Source organism: Ahaetulla prasina, chromosome 1, assembly GCF_028640845.1.
Source record: "Ahaetulla prasina isolate Xishuangbanna chromosome 1, ASM2864084v1, whole genome shotgun sequence".
NCBI classification, from domain to species: Eukaryota; Metazoa; Chordata; class Lepidosauria; order Squamata; family Colubridae; genus Ahaetulla; species Ahaetulla prasina.
Genome location: NC_080539.1, coordinates 173,910,762 through 173,930,125, shown reverse-complemented (window position 1 = coordinate 173,930,125; position 19,364 = coordinate 173,910,762). Strand labels below are relative to the sequence as shown.

Sequence of the window (19,364 nt, the reverse complement as noted above, 5' to 3'; positions counted from 1 at the left end):
TTCTGTAGAAAACATGTAGAAAACCTCCTTTTAAGAGATTCTAAGGCACTTACCTGATTACTGATTGACCACATGGCTTTTTTCCCAGTCTGAAAGCCCCAGTTTCACTTTGAGCACCAGACCGAACTAATCTAAATTTAGCTAATCTATTTCATCACTGAGCAACTAATGCTGGCTGGCTTTGCTGGCTGAGGAACTCTGGGAACTGAAGTCTACAAACCTTAATAATAAAATAAAATATTTGTGCAGCTTTCTGAGATTTGGTGTGTTTCTGTAGTGTTTCACTCTAACTATACAAACACACAAAATCTCAGAAAGCTCTATGTGGTAGTGTGTGTGTGAGTTGTGTTGTGTTGTGTGTGTGTAAAGTGTGAAAGTTGGTTTTTGAGCTTTTTGTGGCTGTGTGAAGTGTGAAGTGCAGCTGCTTTTACATTGTGTGTGAGTCAGTTGTATTGTGTTGTGTGTGTGTAAACTGTAAAAGTTGGTTTTTGGTACCTCTTATTGTTTTTTATACTTTGTTTATTATTTTTATTATTTATTGTTATTGGCCACGCCCACCCAGTCATCTGACCACCAAGCCATGCCCACCAATTAAGCCACGCCCACAGAACTGGTAGGGAAAATTTTTAGATTTCACCCCTGGTGAGAACAGTCAATCAATGGAACAGCTTGCCTTCGGAAGTTGTGCGAGCTTCATTACTGGAGGCTTTCAAGAAGAGATTGGACTGCCGTTGGTCAGAAATGGTGTAAGGTCTCCTACTTTGGTGGTGGTGGGGGTTGGACTAGATGACCTCCAAGGTTCCTTCCAACTCTGTTAATCTGAATCAATAATGAAAGACCCTGAGCCAATTGTAACCATGCTCAGCTGATCACATATAACATTGAAATGATTCTTCTCATCCATATGATGAGGTCAATGGGGTTAATACTTCAAATGCTGTTTGAATTAGTTGTCCTCTAATGTATCTTTGTACGCAGTGCATCATCAATCCTGGTTTCCAGATGTCTGATGAATACCAAAGAAATATATCTAAATTTATTTTTTAAAGCTAAAGTTTAATTTGATTCTATTTCCCCAAATATGTACCCATCAGCAGTATCTAGCTTTCTTTCTCAGCCCATTGGTGGATCTGTGGTCTCATTGTAATGCTTCCGATTCAGCTTTCCGTAGGAAAATAGAGAAACAGTGAGCAAATAGATGACTGCTGGCTTAGAATATTCCACTTGTCATTTGCATTCATAAATCTTTATCTGCTCACAAAGCAGATAACTAGGCCTGTAGCGAAATTCTATGCTTATTTTTACGATCATTATTACCGGCACAACAGCAATGCTACTTTTGCAATCCATGGGTATAATGGAAACAGCAAGCATCTACACATTTTTGAATAGCACAACAGAGCTTGGAATTAGTTGGCTGGGCCTATCACAAAAGCAACAACTCACTGAATAACTTTCCATCACATTGCCTAATCCGAAATGAGCTTGTAGTACAGCTGATAGAAGTGATGTTACTGGAAATTGAACAAGCTACAGTTCATTAGCTAAATAAAGGAAATGGATCCTGAAGTGTTTGTATTGATTGACACTTGTACAGCCTTCTAGCTGTTTTACAGGTATGTTCAAAGTTGAGAAAGTCCTGTGACTGTTCTTTTCAAAAAGGGTGGGTTGTTTTTTTGTTTTTTTTTGTCCATTTGTCCTAATGCTACATAGCAAACCAGCATCTTAGCCCCTGACAAACAAAGCAGGGATAATAAATAATCCTTACATAATGATTTTCTTTTAAAAACAAAACAAAACTCCTTAAACTGCATCTAATGGATCTAAATGGAAGCCCAATGAAATAGGTAGAGCAGTGATGGCTAACCTTTTCTGGATCGAGTGCCCAAAGTACCCCCAAAATGCAATGCGCGTGTGCCCTCCACACAGGCGCCCCGCTCCCCCATGCATGTGCATGCATCCCTTGCATGTACCCTATCCCCATGCATGTGTGGGCCCTCTGCATGCGCCCCACCCCCGTGCATGCGTGCACCCCCCTCATGTGCCCTGCCCCCCCTGCGTATGCACTTGCCCCCTCGCACATCTCCTGCCCCCCATGCATGTGTGGCAGAGACCCAAAGACCAGCTGTTCAGCAGAAGGCATGCGCACATGCGCAGTGGAGCTGAACTGGGTGATGGCGCTGTGTGCCATCAGAGAGGGCGCTGCGTACCACTTCTGCCACGTGTGCCATTGGTTTGCCATCATGGAGATAGAAGATATAAATGGGGGGGGAAGGGTTAATCAGAAAAAGGATAGTTAGTACTTAAGAGGGGAGAAACCACCATGAAATCCCAGCTTGGTTATTTAGAGTGGGAAGCTGAAAAATATCTCAGAAGAAAGAATTGGTGAACTACTTCTATCTTGTGGCCAAGAAAACTGTACAAATGTGACTTTGGAACCTCTAAGAATCACCTTTGATTCAAGGAACTTTTCTCCTTGTTATACTTATTTGACATGCAGTTTGACATGCAGCAGATTACCTATTCAATCAAATTGCCTATCGATTATGAGATGCCTATCAGCTACTTAGATTTCAGTTTTTATATATTGCATGATGCAAATAAATATTATTTAAAGGTCATCCCTCCTAGTTTTATATTAATCAATTTCAGAACTGCTATATAAGTTGCTGCAAGAGATGACTTTATAGATTTTAAAGTCCAGTGTTTCCATTAAATGCTGGTGGCTCAAATATTTGTTTAAAAACAGAAGTAAAAGGAAATGATATTTTATTTTTATTTTAGGAAGCTGATGAAGCTTTGCTGTGTAATTTAGAACTCCAGATTGAATCACAGTTCTTGCAAGATGATGTAAATGCCACGAAAGACAGATATAAGAAGGTAAGTCTTATAGCTGCTTGTTTTTCATCTCTATTTCCCAAGCAACTTTTAACAAATGAAGCTGGTCCTTCCCTTTTAATACAAGGCTCCTTTCATGTGTGCAAGTTGATGCTGGGCACAAAGAAGAGACAGGGGGTCAGCCCTGGAGGCCATCTTTTTCTTTGGATCTTCAGGGCTGCCACAGTGCTGTGGGAAACTGGGAGGGGGGATTGCATAAAGTGGTGAAGATATGTAGCCATAATAATGTTCCTTTCTCTGAGAGTCAAAGACATTCGGGCCTGCACCTGGAGTGGCATGACTCGGAGGCATCTCCAGTTGGGGCAGTGCATTGATTGAACCATGTGATGGACATGTGGGGTGCAGGGGAAGGGACTTATACTTTCTTTTTGGTGGGGAAAACCTGGAAACTTTCAGATTCGGATTTTCCCAGATGTGCCAATATGATATCTCTAATAAAATGGAACTTTGAGGAACTTTTAACCTCAGAGTTTCTTTCGTTAGGGATGTTACTTGAAACCTTGACACACGGTTGGTAAAAGGGTTCTTCTGCTTAGGGATGGATTAAGAGATCTACTACTGTATGATTTCTTTTGTTTTCTTTCTATTTTTTTATACTGACATTTGTCATCCAGCATTTGGTGGAAAATGAAAGTTACATAGAACAAAATAATCATTAATCCACAAATTTGCTTCAAAGTTCGAGCTTCAAACTCAGGCATCGTTTGTGCACAGAACATTCTTAATACTATTTTTTTAACTTTTGGCAGGAATTTAGATTTGGATAAATTATTTTATGACGGCGTCATAAATATTAGGTCATTTTAGATCACCGACAATATATTAGATACCTCCAGTAGATGGAGATCTACTTCTTAACCAGTTCTGCTCCTGCTTCTGTTAACAATTAACTTTTTCTCTATACTTGAGATTCCTACCAACAATATTTCTACGGGGCATCTTTTACAAAGAAAATGAAGCAGCTGTTCAGAGCTCCTCCCTAGTCTAAAAAGTTAAAATTAACAGTGAGAAGGGTCCTGCTTTAACCCAAATTCAAGCCCTGCTGGTTTTTTGGACCCAATTTCTATCAAGGTATGGTTATTTGTGCTCATCTTCATATTCTCCTTTAATGAAACATACTAGTTCAATCCTATCAAGTGGTTTAGCAGATTGTACAATTAAACCTTTCTTCCCCCAAGCTTCTTAGCTGAGATGAAGACTGATTATGTGACTACAGGGACACTGCAATGGCCATAACTTTGGGGACTGGTCATAGGTTCTTTTGTTCAGTGCCATCATAATGTTTAACATAAACATAAACATTAACATAATGTTTAACAATCGCTGAATTGTCATTAAGAGAGGACTATCTATTATTAAAATGATTGTATGTACTACTAATACAATTCAATAGCAGATATATGCCACATATATAACCAAATGGCACCATCTATGAAAAAAGGTTGAGAAAGGTAATTACAGTAGCATGCTAGAGAATGCCTGATGAAATTTTTAAGTGGGGTTTTATGATGGCTTTACCATAGTTTTAATTCTATTAGGCCATTTTGTACCTTGATGAACGTATCTTTTCTTTTATGTACACTGAGAGCATATGCACCAAGACAAATTCCTTGTGTGTCCAATCACACTTGGCCAATAAAAAATTCTATTCTATTCTATTCTATTTTATAATCAGTTTTAATATGTTTTTAAATTTTGTCTATGTTTATCTTGTTTTATTTGGCTGTGAACCGCCCTGAGTCCTTCGGGAGAAGGGCGGTATAAAAATCGAATAAATAAATAAATAAATAAATAAATAAATAAATAAATAAATAAATAAATAAATAAATAAATAAATAAATAAATAAATAAATAAATAAATAAATAAATAAATAAATACTCTGATAAAGCTAGTCAATATAAATGCCAGTATAAGTCCAATTTTTCTCAACATCTTTGCTTCCTTCACTCCCAGAAGAAGGGGAAATTCAAATAGAAATTCAGCGGTGCAATTCCTTCCATCAAGCTTCTTGCTATAATAAGTTTGAATTATTATTTTATCTGGCCACAGAACCTCATAGAAGTACAGACCTATATTGGAAATTTAGAGCAGATCGCGCAAGCAACACCTCAGATGTCCAACATCATGGCTGGTGCCAGTGAGGTAAACATTTTATTTTACAAATCATTTTTCTATCAAAAGTTTTCTTCGGGCATACATCTGAACATTTGAGGGTTTCAAACTGAATAGTGGAAGGGGCTTGTAGTCAGCCAGAAGGTCTGGCAGGAGCATTATCATGTTCATAATACACATGTGTACAAGTTGGAGTCCTGCTTTATCATGATCTGAGATTAAGAAGGGAAGTCGACTTGCGTTCTAGCAAAAACTCCTCATCATGCCTTGGCTGAACATTATGGCATTCAGGGAGTCTAAGGCTCTCAGCCATAAGCCCAGCCCTGCTTCCCTACTTTCAAGTCCTTCCTATTCACACAATGCCTGAAGAAAAATTATGTTCATTGAAAGATTTTAAAATAAGATGGGAGGATAAGATCAGACTGTAAGCAAAGTTTGGAAGATTATACTGTGGATCCAGTGGTGAAATCTGAACCGGTTTACTACCAGTTTGGTAGCTGCACATGCGCGCTGCGTGCCAAACGAGCACTGGGCGTGCACTGCACCGTGCACACCACACACCAAATGCGAGGTGCGCACATGCACGCCAAAAGGAGACATGGAAGGAAGGGAAGTAGAACAGCGTACACGGGGGTGGGGTTGATCAGCTGTGGCGCATGATCGTTGGAGCCTTTTTTTAAACTTTTTTTAAAGGATTTTTTTTCTACTTATTCGGGCAAATAGATAGTAAAAAAATGCTTTAAAAAAGTTTAAAAAAGGTCCCGATGATCGCTTGTCTCAACTGTGATCATCGGAGCTGTTTTTTAACCTTTTAAAAGCATTTTTTTACTACCTATTTGACCGAATAAGTTGTAAATAAATGATTTTTTAAAAAAAAGGCTCTGACAATCGTGCGACTGAGCTGTGATTGTCAGAGCCTTTTTAAAAACCTTTTAAAAGCATTTTTTACAACCTATTCCTACCATTTGGGCAGGAAAAGCAAGCGAGCCAGAAAGAAGCAGCAAGCGGGCAAGTGGGCGACTGGGTGACCTGGTGATTGGGTGGGCATGGGTGGGGTGGGGCAGCAGAGATTTTTGCTACCGGTTCTCTGAATCACCTGCCACCATCGCTACTGGATTGGCCAATCCGGTCCGAACCGGGAGCATTTCAGCCCTGTGTGGATCGATACAGAGCTACAAAGGAGTGCTTCTTACCTTTTCCTTTCACTACAGCTCCTTTGAAGCTACTTCACAAAGGAATGATTGAAGCCTGGGAAACCGGCCCCTTGTCAGTCAGGAGTGCTAATTTACTGCTAGCTTACCCAGGAGTCCAAGGTTGCAGCAGCACAAGGAAATAACAATCAATGACTTAATAGTTGGCCACCAACACCCCAATTAAGAACTAAAAGCCACACACACAACCAGGCACCACATAGATGCTACACACAGAACAGGCCATTGCAGACATTCTGGTGAGAGAAAAGTTCCCTGAAGATGGGCTCCAGCACAAGGCTGAAAGCTTGGAAGAATGAACCTTTGGTCCCAGTGACCAGCTCAGATTGGATTCTGGAATGCCCACTTTCTGCTTTCAATGAGGGATGCAAAGATGCCATATTACTTTTCTTCACCTTGTTTCGGTGTCCTCTTTGGCACTTCCAATAATTGCAGTTCCTGGAAGAGTTGGAGGAGGACATTGAAGCAAGAGAAGGAACCTAGAGAAACTGGTTTTTGTAACTGCTGCATCCTGATGAGGCAAATATTGTTGCCTTCACAGCACAAAGTACCTCACCAAGGCAAAGTATCTCATACAAGCCTATTGCACTGATACAAACTCTTCAGACAATTAAGTAGTTGATATTTGTTGAACCCTGCACCAATTGTCCTCTGATTGTCTTGATATTGACTGCTTAGGGCAATATTCCATAATAAGCAACTGCTAAGCACTGCAAGGAAATGGGAGGTGTCCTTTTTCCAGCTGCACTTTGAGGCAAGAATATTGCACTTTCTGCTTGGTAAGCTGAAGATACCTTAACTTTTTTTTTTGCAGTTGCAGCTGAATATGAATCATTTATCAGGGGTTCTTTAAATTTGCCATAAGAAAAATGTAGTTGTTATACATGCGGCTGCTCTAATGCCGTGGTCTGTGAAAATTTGTACCTAGAAGAACATATAAAAAGGTAAAGGTAAATGTTCCCCTCACACATATGTGCTAGTAGTTCCTGACTCGAAGGTGCGGTGCTCATCTCCATTTCAAAGCTGAAGAGCTAGTGCTGTCCAAAGACATCTCTGTGGTCATGTGGCCTGCATGACTAAATGCCAAAGGTGCACAGAACGCTGTTACCTTCCCACCAAAGGTGGTTCCTATTTCTCTACTTGCATTTTTTTATGTGCTTTCAAACTGCTAGGTTGGCGGAAGCTGGGATAAGTAATGGGAGCTCACCCCATTACATGGCACTAGGGATTCGAACTGTTGAACTGCCGACCATTTGATTGACAAGCTCAGTGTCTTAGCCACTGAGCCACCACATCCCAGAAGAACATATAGTTGCATATAAATGATAGGTTACAGAAATATATATGCTCAGGTATGAGCACAAATACATATAGTAGGCTTATTTAAAGCAAGGCAAGAGAGGATAATGGATGCTCAACGCATCTGAAAGCTATAAATATTTCTTGTTTGTACACAAGTTTCCCTCAGCAGGCTTTACTATTCATCACTTCACCATAACATCCACTTTTGTGGGATGTCTGAACAATTAGGATGTATATCACATTTCTATGTCAGGCAAAGATGAAAATTGGATTTTTTTTCAATCATTTTTCCTTCCAATCTATAGTCAAATTTTTGATACCAATCCAATTCCACTCATATTTCCTCTTTCTGTTTTGTTTGCAGGAAAAGCTGATAACCGAGAGAAGGATACCAATACTTCAGAATCAGTTAGATGAATACAAGGGCATTTTTTCCCAGCTCCAAGCCCAGAAACTTAAGCTTCAGACAGAGGTATTGTTTTTTTTTAAGTTACCTTTTCTAGAGTAAGTGTTTTACAAGCATTATGATTTAAGTTAAGATTAAAGTTTTTAAACTATTAGATTAAAAAATTAGATCACTAGATTGGATTATGATTGTTTCACAAGCAGGAGGTTATTTGAGAAATAGTTTAGGTCTCAACTATTTTTTTTTCTGTGCTTATCACATCCAGAGATTCCCACTAATGGTCCTATTCAGAGTAACCTGGGTCAGTGGTGGGTTGCTACCAGTTCGCCCTGGTTTGGGAGAACTAGTAGTGGCAGCGGGAGGCTCCGCCCACCTGCGTCACACGCACGTGCGAGTGGACCAACACCAGCGAGCTAACTGGTGGCGATGGATTTTGGAACCCACTACTGACCTGGGTCTTTTGAAGAATAAGACGGGACAAAGCTCCTATAATCAGGCTAGATGGATTTACCACTTTCTTGGGGAATAAAGTTGCTAGGATCCTCTCAAGTCGGATAGCAGGGTGAACAAGATGGCACACTCTGGTGTAATCCGGGATTCTTTTGAGCTTGAGAAATTGAGGAAGGGAAATAGAGTTCTGTGAAGTCTGAGTTTTGACTCCTGTGGGCTTGACACATGAACAATTGGACCTGGAGATAAGCAGTGCTTCTCTGAGACTGTAATGTCACCTACCCTGAAGAAGGTAGCATTGCATCATCCCTTGATTAAGCCCTTTGTTTCTCCCATTTTCACCATCCCTTCCCTTTTAGCATTCTTTCATGCTCCTCTACCTCACGGGTGTCAAACTTGATCGTGCCACATGACGTATCACAACATTGTTTGCCTTTGCGGAACTAGGGTGGGCGTGGCCTGAGCATGACACATCCGGCCCAGGGACTGCCAGTTTGACACCCTTGCGAGTCCACCTCCATAGACAATCATTTTATGCAAAAAGATAGGATGCCATCTTAGAAAAAGGCACTGATTTTTGTAACAAAGTGTGAGTCTTCCTAGTGAGCAAGAGGGCCAAAGTGACACTAATTTTTTCAAATTAATGTCACTTTGGCCCTCTTGCTCACTAGGAAGACTCACACTTTGTTACAAAAATCAGTGCCTTTTTCTAATGTTACACACTTTTATTGGCATGCATGCCTGTTTAATTTTTAGCACTCTGTGCAGTGGTGGGATTCAGCCAGTTCACACCTATTCGTGAGAACTGGTTGTTAACTTTCTAAGCAGTTTGGAGAACCGGTTGTTGGAAGAAATCTTATTTTGGTTTTTTTTCCCCACTTTACAGGGCTAATCCTGTAAGGAAGGCAGGAAGGAAACATTCTGGTGGTGTTTCTAGCCTAATCTTTATTGCCTTGCTTACAGAAACTGCCTCTCTGGTTAACCCTTATTGCATTGTAACAGTTAAGGTGAAGCGCACATCGATGTGAATGACCTTGACTTGGCCACGCCCACATGGTCACATGACCACCAAGCCACGTCTACCCAGCTGGTCATTAGGGCAGAAAACCGGTTGTTAAATTATGTGAATCCCACCACTGACTTTGTGGATATCTTAGAATTGTTACTTGCTCTTCTCCTCTATCAGCTAAAAACACCTTATCTCATAGATCATAAGCTATGAGGGTTCAGCCGAATATTTAACCTGTACAATTCACTTGTAGCCAGCTCTTCAGTCCTAGGAATGGAAAGTGTTCCCAGGATCTGTGAAGATACATTTTGAGTAAAATTAATTAAGATCTTACAGAACATACTCTTGAATTTTCAGAATTATGTGAATAATAAATCTTTCCAATGCTGGTTTTGTTTTTTTACTGTAGAAGTTGGTCAAAGATCATAATAACGGTATATGAGTTGATTTGATTTCTTTCATTTGTATTCCAAGGGCAATGATGAAGTGATAATACAATTTTCCTATCAGGCAAATCTGTTTTTCAGGTGACTGAGCACCATCTGGTGGTCAATATGTATCCCACTGGAAACTTTTTTGACAAATAGTTTCAACTGCCTGCAGCAGAATGTAAAAACGTGTTTTTTTCCTCCCTTGTTCAAGTGTAGTGCTTGTAAAATAAATAAATGAATAATATTTGGGAGAAATATTATGCATGGAGAAAGAGGAAGAATAATTTTATTCAAATTCAATGTTTTGGTTCTTCATGAGAACTCTCAGAGGATTTCAAAATTTAATTTAATTTGATTTGATTTGATTTGATTTTTAATTTTTTAATGGGAGATACATTAAGGAATGGGCTTCAGGGTTTTTTTTGAGAATACCATGTAGAAAGACACTGCTTGTCTTGGCACTTTGAGTTCTTGTAGTACCTGTGTAAAATTCCAGCTTCATGTTACTACACATCTATAGAACTCCAGTAGCTGCATCATTTCTTTTCCCTGCAAAGGATATGGCGCTTAGGAACGATGTCAGTCGAGAGGGAGGAAGTTGACTTTACAAAGTTATCAACAATTCACTGGGACCTGAGAGGAAGTCCAGTAAAATGGGTGTGCTAAATCTAATATAAAAATAATAATTTAATCTTGATCTCGATCCTGATCCTGATCTAAATCCTAATCCTAATCCTAATCTTACTATAGTAGTCCTTTGACTGAAAAGTAGAGGGGGAAAAAATCAAGCTATCATTTTGGGATTGCCTACTGCTAAATTGTCCAATGAAACCTTTATGATCACAGAAACAGATTCAGGATTATATTGAACCCATCACTTTCCTATTAGAAACATTAGTATTATAGTATTACACTAATCCTACATACTGGGTATGAACTTAGAACTTTAACTGATGCTCATGTGCAGGTTTTTGTTAACATTCTTTATATTAGGACAGATGAACACTTTTAAGAAATTACACCTTGGGCATTGTGCTATCTAAATATGATTTCTCAACCTGCTTGCGGCTCATTTTTATGGTGTATTTATATTGGTTGTTTTTTGTGTGTGCATTTTTCAATGCCAAGTGATACTTGAAACACAAAAGTATCAATAATTTGTTTCATGGCATTGAAATAACCTAGTATTCTGCATCTTTGCTGCTAGGGAACTGTGCTGTTTTCCCATAGCAGACCAACCTTAGGAAATCTCTCTCATCTTCCTTTTTTAAAACAGACAGCAATGCTGGATCAGGTGATTAAGGACACACAGCAGAGCTACAATGATGAGATCCATCTATATAATGACCAGATTGACAGTCTGAGAAAGGGCATAGAAGATGCTGAAAGGACCTTGGAGAAATACACCAACCAGTGTCGCCAGCTGTCCATTTATAAGCAGTCCCTAGAAAGTGAATTGGAGCGTTACAAACGTGTAATTGAAAATGAAGATAGCAGGTATGGAAATTCTTGAAACAAAAAGCAAAGTGGCTTAGAGTTTCATCAAGTTGTACCTAAGAAATCATTTCAGTACTTAACAATCAGGTCTTGACCATATTGTTCAATATTTTAAATAATAGAATTATTCACAACAGCTTTCCAGGTTTCTCTACTTTGGCTGGTATGGCAGGGTGTCTAAAACTTCTCAGACCAAAACATTATTCTCCAGTATTGTGTAACATCCAAAATGAAATATTAATTGGTATGGAATATGTTACTCACTGTAGAAGCACATGCCATGCTCTCTGAGTCACTCATTAATAGCATTTCTACATCAATGTGCTAATTTTTCCCCCCAGGCATCTATATGACTTCCTGCTGAGATACTATCAACTCCCATTGTTGATTTTCAACTCTTCCTTGTAGTATAAAAGGGTATAAAACCAGGGGAGGGAGTTTCCCCTCAAATTTTGTTTTTAATTGGGAAAGGAGACCTGAGATTCAAGGCAATTTATTTATGGTTACTTTCTCTTTCAATTCTTTTGATGCTTTGTGCACCTGTCAATAATCATATATCTTTTTTAAAAAGTAAATAAATCTGCAGTAGTTGCAGATGTGCATAGATAGAACTAGTCATTCACAAAATCTTAAAAGATCTAGAAAAGATCTGCATTAATAAACTCCTCTTGGTAATTATCTCACCATAGTTGTGGTTTGTAGCACTTTCCCCTCTTTTAAATCAAAGTCATTGAGAGAGAACTCCTCCTGTCTTAACTGCAGTGACAGTATTATGCCCATAAATCACAAATGCCTGCTTGCAAACATATTGTCCTGTATTTATTCCTGTGTGACTACAGAACAACAATTGCAAGCATATGTTGATCCAAACAGTATTGCTTTAAAAATACCGTAGAATGTTCCCACAAAGTGCTCTGTTAAGACACTATGCTGATCTATAAGAGTTAAAAAACCAGCCTGAAGGATACTCTGATTAGATTCATTCCCCTTCATTTTAATAGCATGATAAGGTAAAGGTAAAGGTAAAGGTTCCCCTTGCACATATGTGCTAGTCGTTCCCAACTCTAAGGGACGGTGCTCATCTCCGTTTCAAAGCCGAAGAGCCAGTGCTGTCCGAAGACATCTCTGTGGTCATGTGGCCAGCATGACTAAACGCCAAAGGCGCACGGAACGCTGTTACCTTCCCACCAAAGGTGGTCCCTATTTTTCTACTTGCATTTTTTACATTCTTTCGAACTGCTAGGTTGGCAGAAGCTGGTACAAGTATCGGAAGCTCACCCCGTTACACAGCAGTACCAGGGATTCGAACCGCTGAACTGCCGACCTTTCGATGAACAAGCTCAGCGTCCTAGCCCCTTGAGCCACCTGAGCCTCTGATCATGCTATTAAAATGAAAGGGAATGAATCTAATCAGAGCAGCTTTCCAGGTTTCTCTACTTTGGCTGGTATGGCAGGGTGTCTAAAACTTCTCAGACCAAAACATTATTCTCCAGTATTGTGTAACATCCAAAATGAAATATTAATTGGTATGGAATATGTTACTCACTGTAGAAGCACATGCCATGCTCTCTGAGTCACTCATTAATAGCATTTCTACATCAATGTGCTAATTTTTCCCCCCAGGCATCTATATGACTTCCTGCTGAGATACTATCAACTCCCATTGTTGATTTTCAACTCTTCCTTGTAGTATAAAAGGGTATAAAACCAGGGGAGGAAGTTTCCCCTCAAATTTTGTTTTTAATTGGGAAAGGAGACCTGAGATTCAAGGCAATTTATTTATGGTTACTTTCTCTTTCAATTCTTTTGATGCTTTGTGCACCTGTCAATAATCATATATCTTTTTTAAAAAGTAAATAAATCTGCAGTAGTTGCAGATGTGCATAGATAGAACTAGTCATTCACAAAATCTTAAAAGATCTAGAAAAGATCTGCATTAATAAACTCCTCTTGGTAATTATCTCACCATAGTTGTGGTTTGTAGCACTTTCCCCTCTTTTAAATCAAAGTCATTGAGAGAGAACTCCTCCTGTCTTAACTGCAGTGACAGTATTATGCCCATAAATCACAAATGCCTGCTTGCAAACATATTGTCCTGTATTTATTCCTGTGTGACTACAGAACAACAATTGCAAGCATATGTAGATCCAAACAGTATTGCTTTAAAAATACCGTAGAATGTTCCCACAAAGTGCTCTGTTAAGACACTATGCTGATCTATAAGAGTTAAAAAACCAGCCTGAAGGATACTCTGATTAGATTCATTCCCCTTCATTTTAATAGCATGATAAGGTAAAGGTAAAGGTAAAGGTTCCCCTTGCACATATGTGCTAGTCGTTCCCAACTCTAAGGGACGGTGCTCATCTCCGTTTCAAAGCCGAAGAGCCAGTGCTGTCCGAAGACATCTCTGTGGTCATGTGGCCAGCATGACTAAACGCCAAAGGCGCACGGAACGCTGTTACCTTCCCACCAAAGGTGGTCCCTATTTTTCTACTTGCATTTTTTACATGCTTTCGAACTGCTAGGTTGGCAGAAGCTGGTACAAGTATCGGAAGCTCACCCCGTTACACAGCAGTACCAGGGATTCGAACTGCTGAACTGCCGACCTTTCGATGAACAAGCTCAGCGTCCTAGCCCCTTGAGCCACCTGAGCCTCTGATCATGCTATTAAAATGAAAGGGAATGAATCTAATCAGAGCACCCTTCATGCCTCTTTACGTATGTGTAGATAGATGTGCTTAGAAACTTCTACATGATGGCTGTCACTCCTTTGAGGTAGGCCAGATCAGGAAATGGATTTCACAAGAAATACTGGAACTCTTTTGATATAGATTATAGTAACATAAAGGGACACGGTGGCTCAGGGGCTAGGATGTTGAGCTTGTCGATCGAAAGGTCGGCAGCTCGGCGGTTCGAATCCCTAGTGCTGCCGTGTAATGGGGTGAGCTCCCGTTACTTGTCCCAGCTTCTGCCAACCTAACAGCTTCGAAAGCACGTAAAAATGCAAGTAGAAAAAATACGGACCACCTTTGGTGGGAAGGTAACAGCGTTCCGTGCGCCCTTGGTGTTGAGTCATGCCAGTCACATGACCACGAAGATGTCTTCGGACAGCGCTGACTCTTCGGCTTTGAAACGGAGATGAGCACTGCCCCCTAGAATCGGCAACGACTAGCACGTATGTGCGAGGGAAACCTTTATATTTACCTTATAATAACATCATCATGAAAGTCTAATTGTGGATTTTCTACCTTCTCTATTGTGCCCAAGGGATTTAAGGCAAAGCCAGTTTAACATTAACGTTCTCTGTCTTTCTTGGATTTAAATCATATTTTGCTCCTCCAAGTTCTTCTCCATAATGGGTGCCTTGTTGTATGTATAAGGATTTTCAAACCTATGGAGTTCTCTAGAGCATGTCCATCTCTGCACATGTACAAGACTTTTATAGTGGAGTAAACATGGAAAGTACATGCAGAGAAATTGAGATGGATATTCATGCACTTGACCTTTTTAACCCACACATCTTTAAGGTGGAGGAGGTGCAACCTTCAGGAAGGAGTAACCTTCAGGAATGGTGAACAGAAGCAGTTCTAACTTTTCTCTTAGACAACTGAAAATTTCAGCGACTGAGATGGCTTTGGGTACATATGAGATCTGGAGCACTTTGTTTTATTTCTTACCACTGGCAGTTTCCTGTTCACAGAGCTTTTTAGGGGTATCTCAGCTACTCCAACAGAGATCCTCTCTGCATAGGTTTTTGCTCTTCAGTTATTTTTCAGTGGCATTCCTATGTCAGTGGTGGGTTTCTACCAGTTCGCCCTAGTTCGGGCGAACTGAAAGTGGCGGCGGCAGGAGGCTCCACCCAGTTGCCCAGCCGTCATCATGGATGCTTTGCGCATGTGCAGAAGTTTCTGCACATGCGCAGAAGCACCGCTTGTGTGCTCCCGGTTCTGAGCCGGTAGCGAAGTTAATTGGAACCCACTACTTTCCTATGTGCTTTGTTAATCTGCCAGAGTATGACATTCTGTTCTAGAATGTTTGATGACAATAGATTTGCAGGGAGTTGATATAGAGAGGTGAGTGAGGATTGCACTCCATGTAGCTCACCTTAAGGCAACAGGTTTGGAATGGAATAAAAACAACTTTATTTGGAAAATATCACAAATATGTATAATTACATGGATGTAACCCACCTGGGTTGCCTTGGCATTATTTTAAACATTATTTTAAAGGTTTGTTTAGGTTTTGTTTTGGTGGAATTTATTGAACCTGCCTTATATGTTTTCCCTATTCTGATAGATTGAATTCTGCTATTGTTGGAACTCCAGTAACCCTATTTCCACAGACCTACAGACCTGCAGAGACACCGCCCTTGAAAGGCACAGGTAATCAAGTGCCTACAGAAATGATTTTAGCCTATGAGAGCAATGTGTGATATGTTTCTATATGCTGATCTCATTGTTCATATTATCTGAGCACTGGTGACTTATGTTAACTGTTTACTTATGGGTTACTCCTAACAAAATCATTGTATATACCAAAGGAAGATGGACAACAACCGAATCATCTATTGATTTCTTAGAAAGAAGAGAGGCCTCTTTCCTCACAGTTCCTAGAGCATACTCCCAATATTTTTAAAATGAGCTTTCATTTCTGTTCATTGGGATCCTGGAAAATTTGTGATGAATTAATGTTTTGCATATATAACAGCTCAGGAATAAATCCTGCCTCCTGACAAATCCTAAAATAATTATGCCTGAATTTTGGTTGTATTAAAATGAACTCTTACATAAAATAGTTACATCACATGTAACTTGACTTCGAATGGCTATAAGTTGTGTATGTTTCTTGTTAACAATGGGAAAGTGATTTGCTCTGATTCCAGGATTATTTTTTAAAACTTTTTAGATTAGTCTATCATCTATAACCCCTGGGATTTCCTGGGGATCTCTTATTCTAGTGCTGACTTGATCTGATTCTATTTAGCTTTTTGAGATCAACTATTGGCTGGGTTTCTTCATCACCTGAAGTCTCCCTTATTTAATTTCTTGTTAATTGCATGAACTTTACAGTCCAGCAGGACCCTGGTAAATACCAGTGTTTTCTTACACAATCATGCTAGTAATGTTAAATTACAGTATCGCAGAAGTCCATATTGCTGAAATATCCATAAGATTTTGGAGCATCTTTGTAGGTTATAATCAGATTGGAAAGTTGCAGGGTTGTCTTTATAGACTGTACCTAACAAAATTAAAACTGCAGTCCACTTTTGTGTGTGTGTATGTGTGTAAGAGAGAGAGAGAGAAAGACAGACAGACAGACAGACAGACAGACAGACAGACAGACAGACAGACATGGAGAGAGACAGAGAGAGAGAGAAAGAACCAGAGAGAAAGAGAAAGGGAGGGAGAAGTTCTTTTTCTTTCTCTGTACAATAGCTCCATCTAAATATTCATCATGTATGAATCACCCATTCATGTATTATCTTGAGAATGTGTGTATGTATATGGTATTAGTAATAATTAGGTAAGCAATTAGGTAAGCAGTAATCATACTAATTGCATTAAAGTAAAATTATAGTAAACAAATCCAATCAAGTTAAATTTATCATTAAAAGTGAATCACACTTAGGTTTTGTCTTTGCTTAACCTACATGTTGGAGTGCATCCCTCAAAGGGCAAGTATAGACACTGCCTAAACAAATTGTGCGCTCTGATCTAACATTTTCTTCAACAAATATTCAAGCCACCCTCATCAACCATATTTGAGGTAATATCTGCATATGATACATTTCCCCTTTAGTGGGCTGCATCTCATGTTATATTTATGGTTGTTTTATTTCCATTCATTAGACATTACACTGGTCATGCAAGACATTGCTGCTGCCAAGTTTCGACAAAGAAGTCTGCCAAAGAAAATGTTTAAGAGGAAGGAGATTACACCAAAAGACCTTACCAATGGGTCTTCCTTAGAGAAAACATTTGACCTGCCACAAGAAGGATTTGACCAAGTTCCAATGGATTTCAAGCATGAAGGATTACTCACAGAAAGTGAACGTGGATCCAGTGGTACAAATGAAGAAACTGAACTCAGAAAAGCGGAAGAAGATGTGCCTGATGGAGCACAAATAAGCAAAGCTTTTGACAAATTGTGCAATATAGTGAAAGAGAAAGTCAGATGTTATCAAAGACAGGAACCTAGAACTGGGTTCCATGCTAAAGGGTATGTAGTTATCGCAGAAAAAGGCAGCTATGATGACACCAGCTTCCATTCTTTACCTATTCCTTATAAGGGTAGAGTAATTGTTTCGGATGTTGAAGGAAATATATCAGGTGGTATGAAACCAATCCCAGAATTACCCAAATCTCCTGAACATTACAAAAGTGAAGTTGAAGTCCATGGAATACAAGAGCGATCAAGGATGCAGAAAGACATTAAATATGAATACAAGCTGATAGGCAAAGAGAAGGATGATGATGGATCCAGGGTCTGGAGAGAACTTGGGAAAAAACAAGAGCTCCCAAAAGTGCAAATTACTGGGGCACCTGAACCATTTTCCACATCATGTCCAAGTGAACGAAATGAAGAAGGAATTTATGTAAAGAAGCAATGCAAGAAACAGGATGGCTTGCATAAGGAATTGGCTTCCCCAAACACTATGAGTTATGAGAAGGTAGAAGTGGTAGAATCCGTTGAAAAATTTTCTGATGACAAAATTCAAAGCTATGAAGAAACTGCTATGATTATGGAGACCAAGACTGAGAAAACCAGCAAAAAGAAATTGGAAGACAAAAATCATTAGTATGCACCTTCAAACAGCCAATTAATCCAGCTTACAATTATTACAGAAGTGATCCTCAGAGTTTTTTTTAATTTAGTAGCAATGCTAAAAGAAGATTAATGGAGCCCTACCAATGTGAATGGTTTGATGTTGGTAGCCTAAAATATGTATTTTGCTTGATTCCTCACTACTCTCCCCTTATATTGTCTGATGGAGTGATAAAAATAGTGAATATGGAGTTGAATTTCTCTGCCAATAGCAAAACTGTAGTTGTTTCACCTTGGGAATCTTAAATAAAATTCAAATGTCACTCCCACACCCTCAGTTTTTGCCATCTCTGGAGGCTGTTGTCTAACAGAAGCTCCATTTTCCAAGACTATTCCTATGTTGGCTTCAGTTAGAAGAATGGACATGGGGAAGAGTAGCCACACCATCAAAAGAAAGAAGGTCCTGAACAACCAGGTTAATATACCCCCAGCTCTAAATATTAATTTAGACCTAATATGTTCGTAAAAACTTGTTTGGAATTAAACTGTTCCAATCCTCCAGAGAAGAACCAAAACACCTCTATTCCTGATTAAATCAATGATCAAAGGAAAACAATAGGGGAGAAGTACACCTCTATTAAGATCGCGAGTTTTTCTTCATCAAATCAACTTGCAAGGGATTGGGGTCATCGGGCCTGGTGCCACTACATGTCCAGAAGTGTATCAAATATAATACAAATGGATTTGATGTCTTCATTGAAGTGATTCTTGGACTATACTAATACCTAAGTTTCTGATGATGCAAATATCTGAATGTTAGCTGGTACCATTTGGTTGATCTTTGCCTAATAAATATTTTGTCTTCCATAGAAGTTTTGCTCAGAGGATCTGTGTTGCCATTTAACCACAAAAGGCAGGATATTAGGAAGTCACTTGGATCTCTATGCACAATGCAGTGGAACCCTTGGCTCTCACTTTTAAGTCTAAGCAATGGACCTGATTAGATACAGAATTATGAATGTTAATTAATTGCCCAAGGCTCTCTTTTTCTGAACATTTGCATAGAAATTAAAATACAGAAGCCCAATTGAGTTAGCTGCTTATTTAATAAGAATATTTGTATATTCCTGTCCAGAGGTGTTTTTTCTGCAACTTATTTATCCTTTTCTAAACAGATAGTTGTTTAGAATTAAACAGCAAAACTGCTTTCAACTCTTCCTACCATTTATAATGGTTAAAACTAAAACCAAATATAAATATAAATTAGCAGGCACAGATAGCA

General features: G+C 39.3%; 1 protein-coding gene across 1 annotated transcript in view; it reads left to right on the top strand.

Moving 5' to 3' along the window:
* BFSP1 (beaded filament structural protein 1) overlaps positions 1-18,116 on the top strand; it is a 28,189-nt gene extending 10,073 nt beyond the window's left edge. The window contains exons 3-8 of the mRNA XM_058180637.1: positions 2,785-2,880; positions 4,949-5,041; positions 7,889-7,996; positions 11,097-11,317; positions 15,614-15,699; positions 17,167-18,116. Coding sequence (XP_058036620.1) covers positions 2,785-2,880; positions 4,949-5,041; positions 7,889-7,996; positions 11,097-11,317; positions 15,614-15,699; positions 17,167-18,116 — 1,554 coding nt within the window. The remainder of the gene's footprint in view (positions 1-2,784; positions 2,881-4,948; positions 5,042-7,888; positions 7,997-11,096; positions 11,318-15,613; positions 15,700-17,166) is intronic.
* Positions 18,117-19,364: the final 1,248 nt, after the last annotated feature.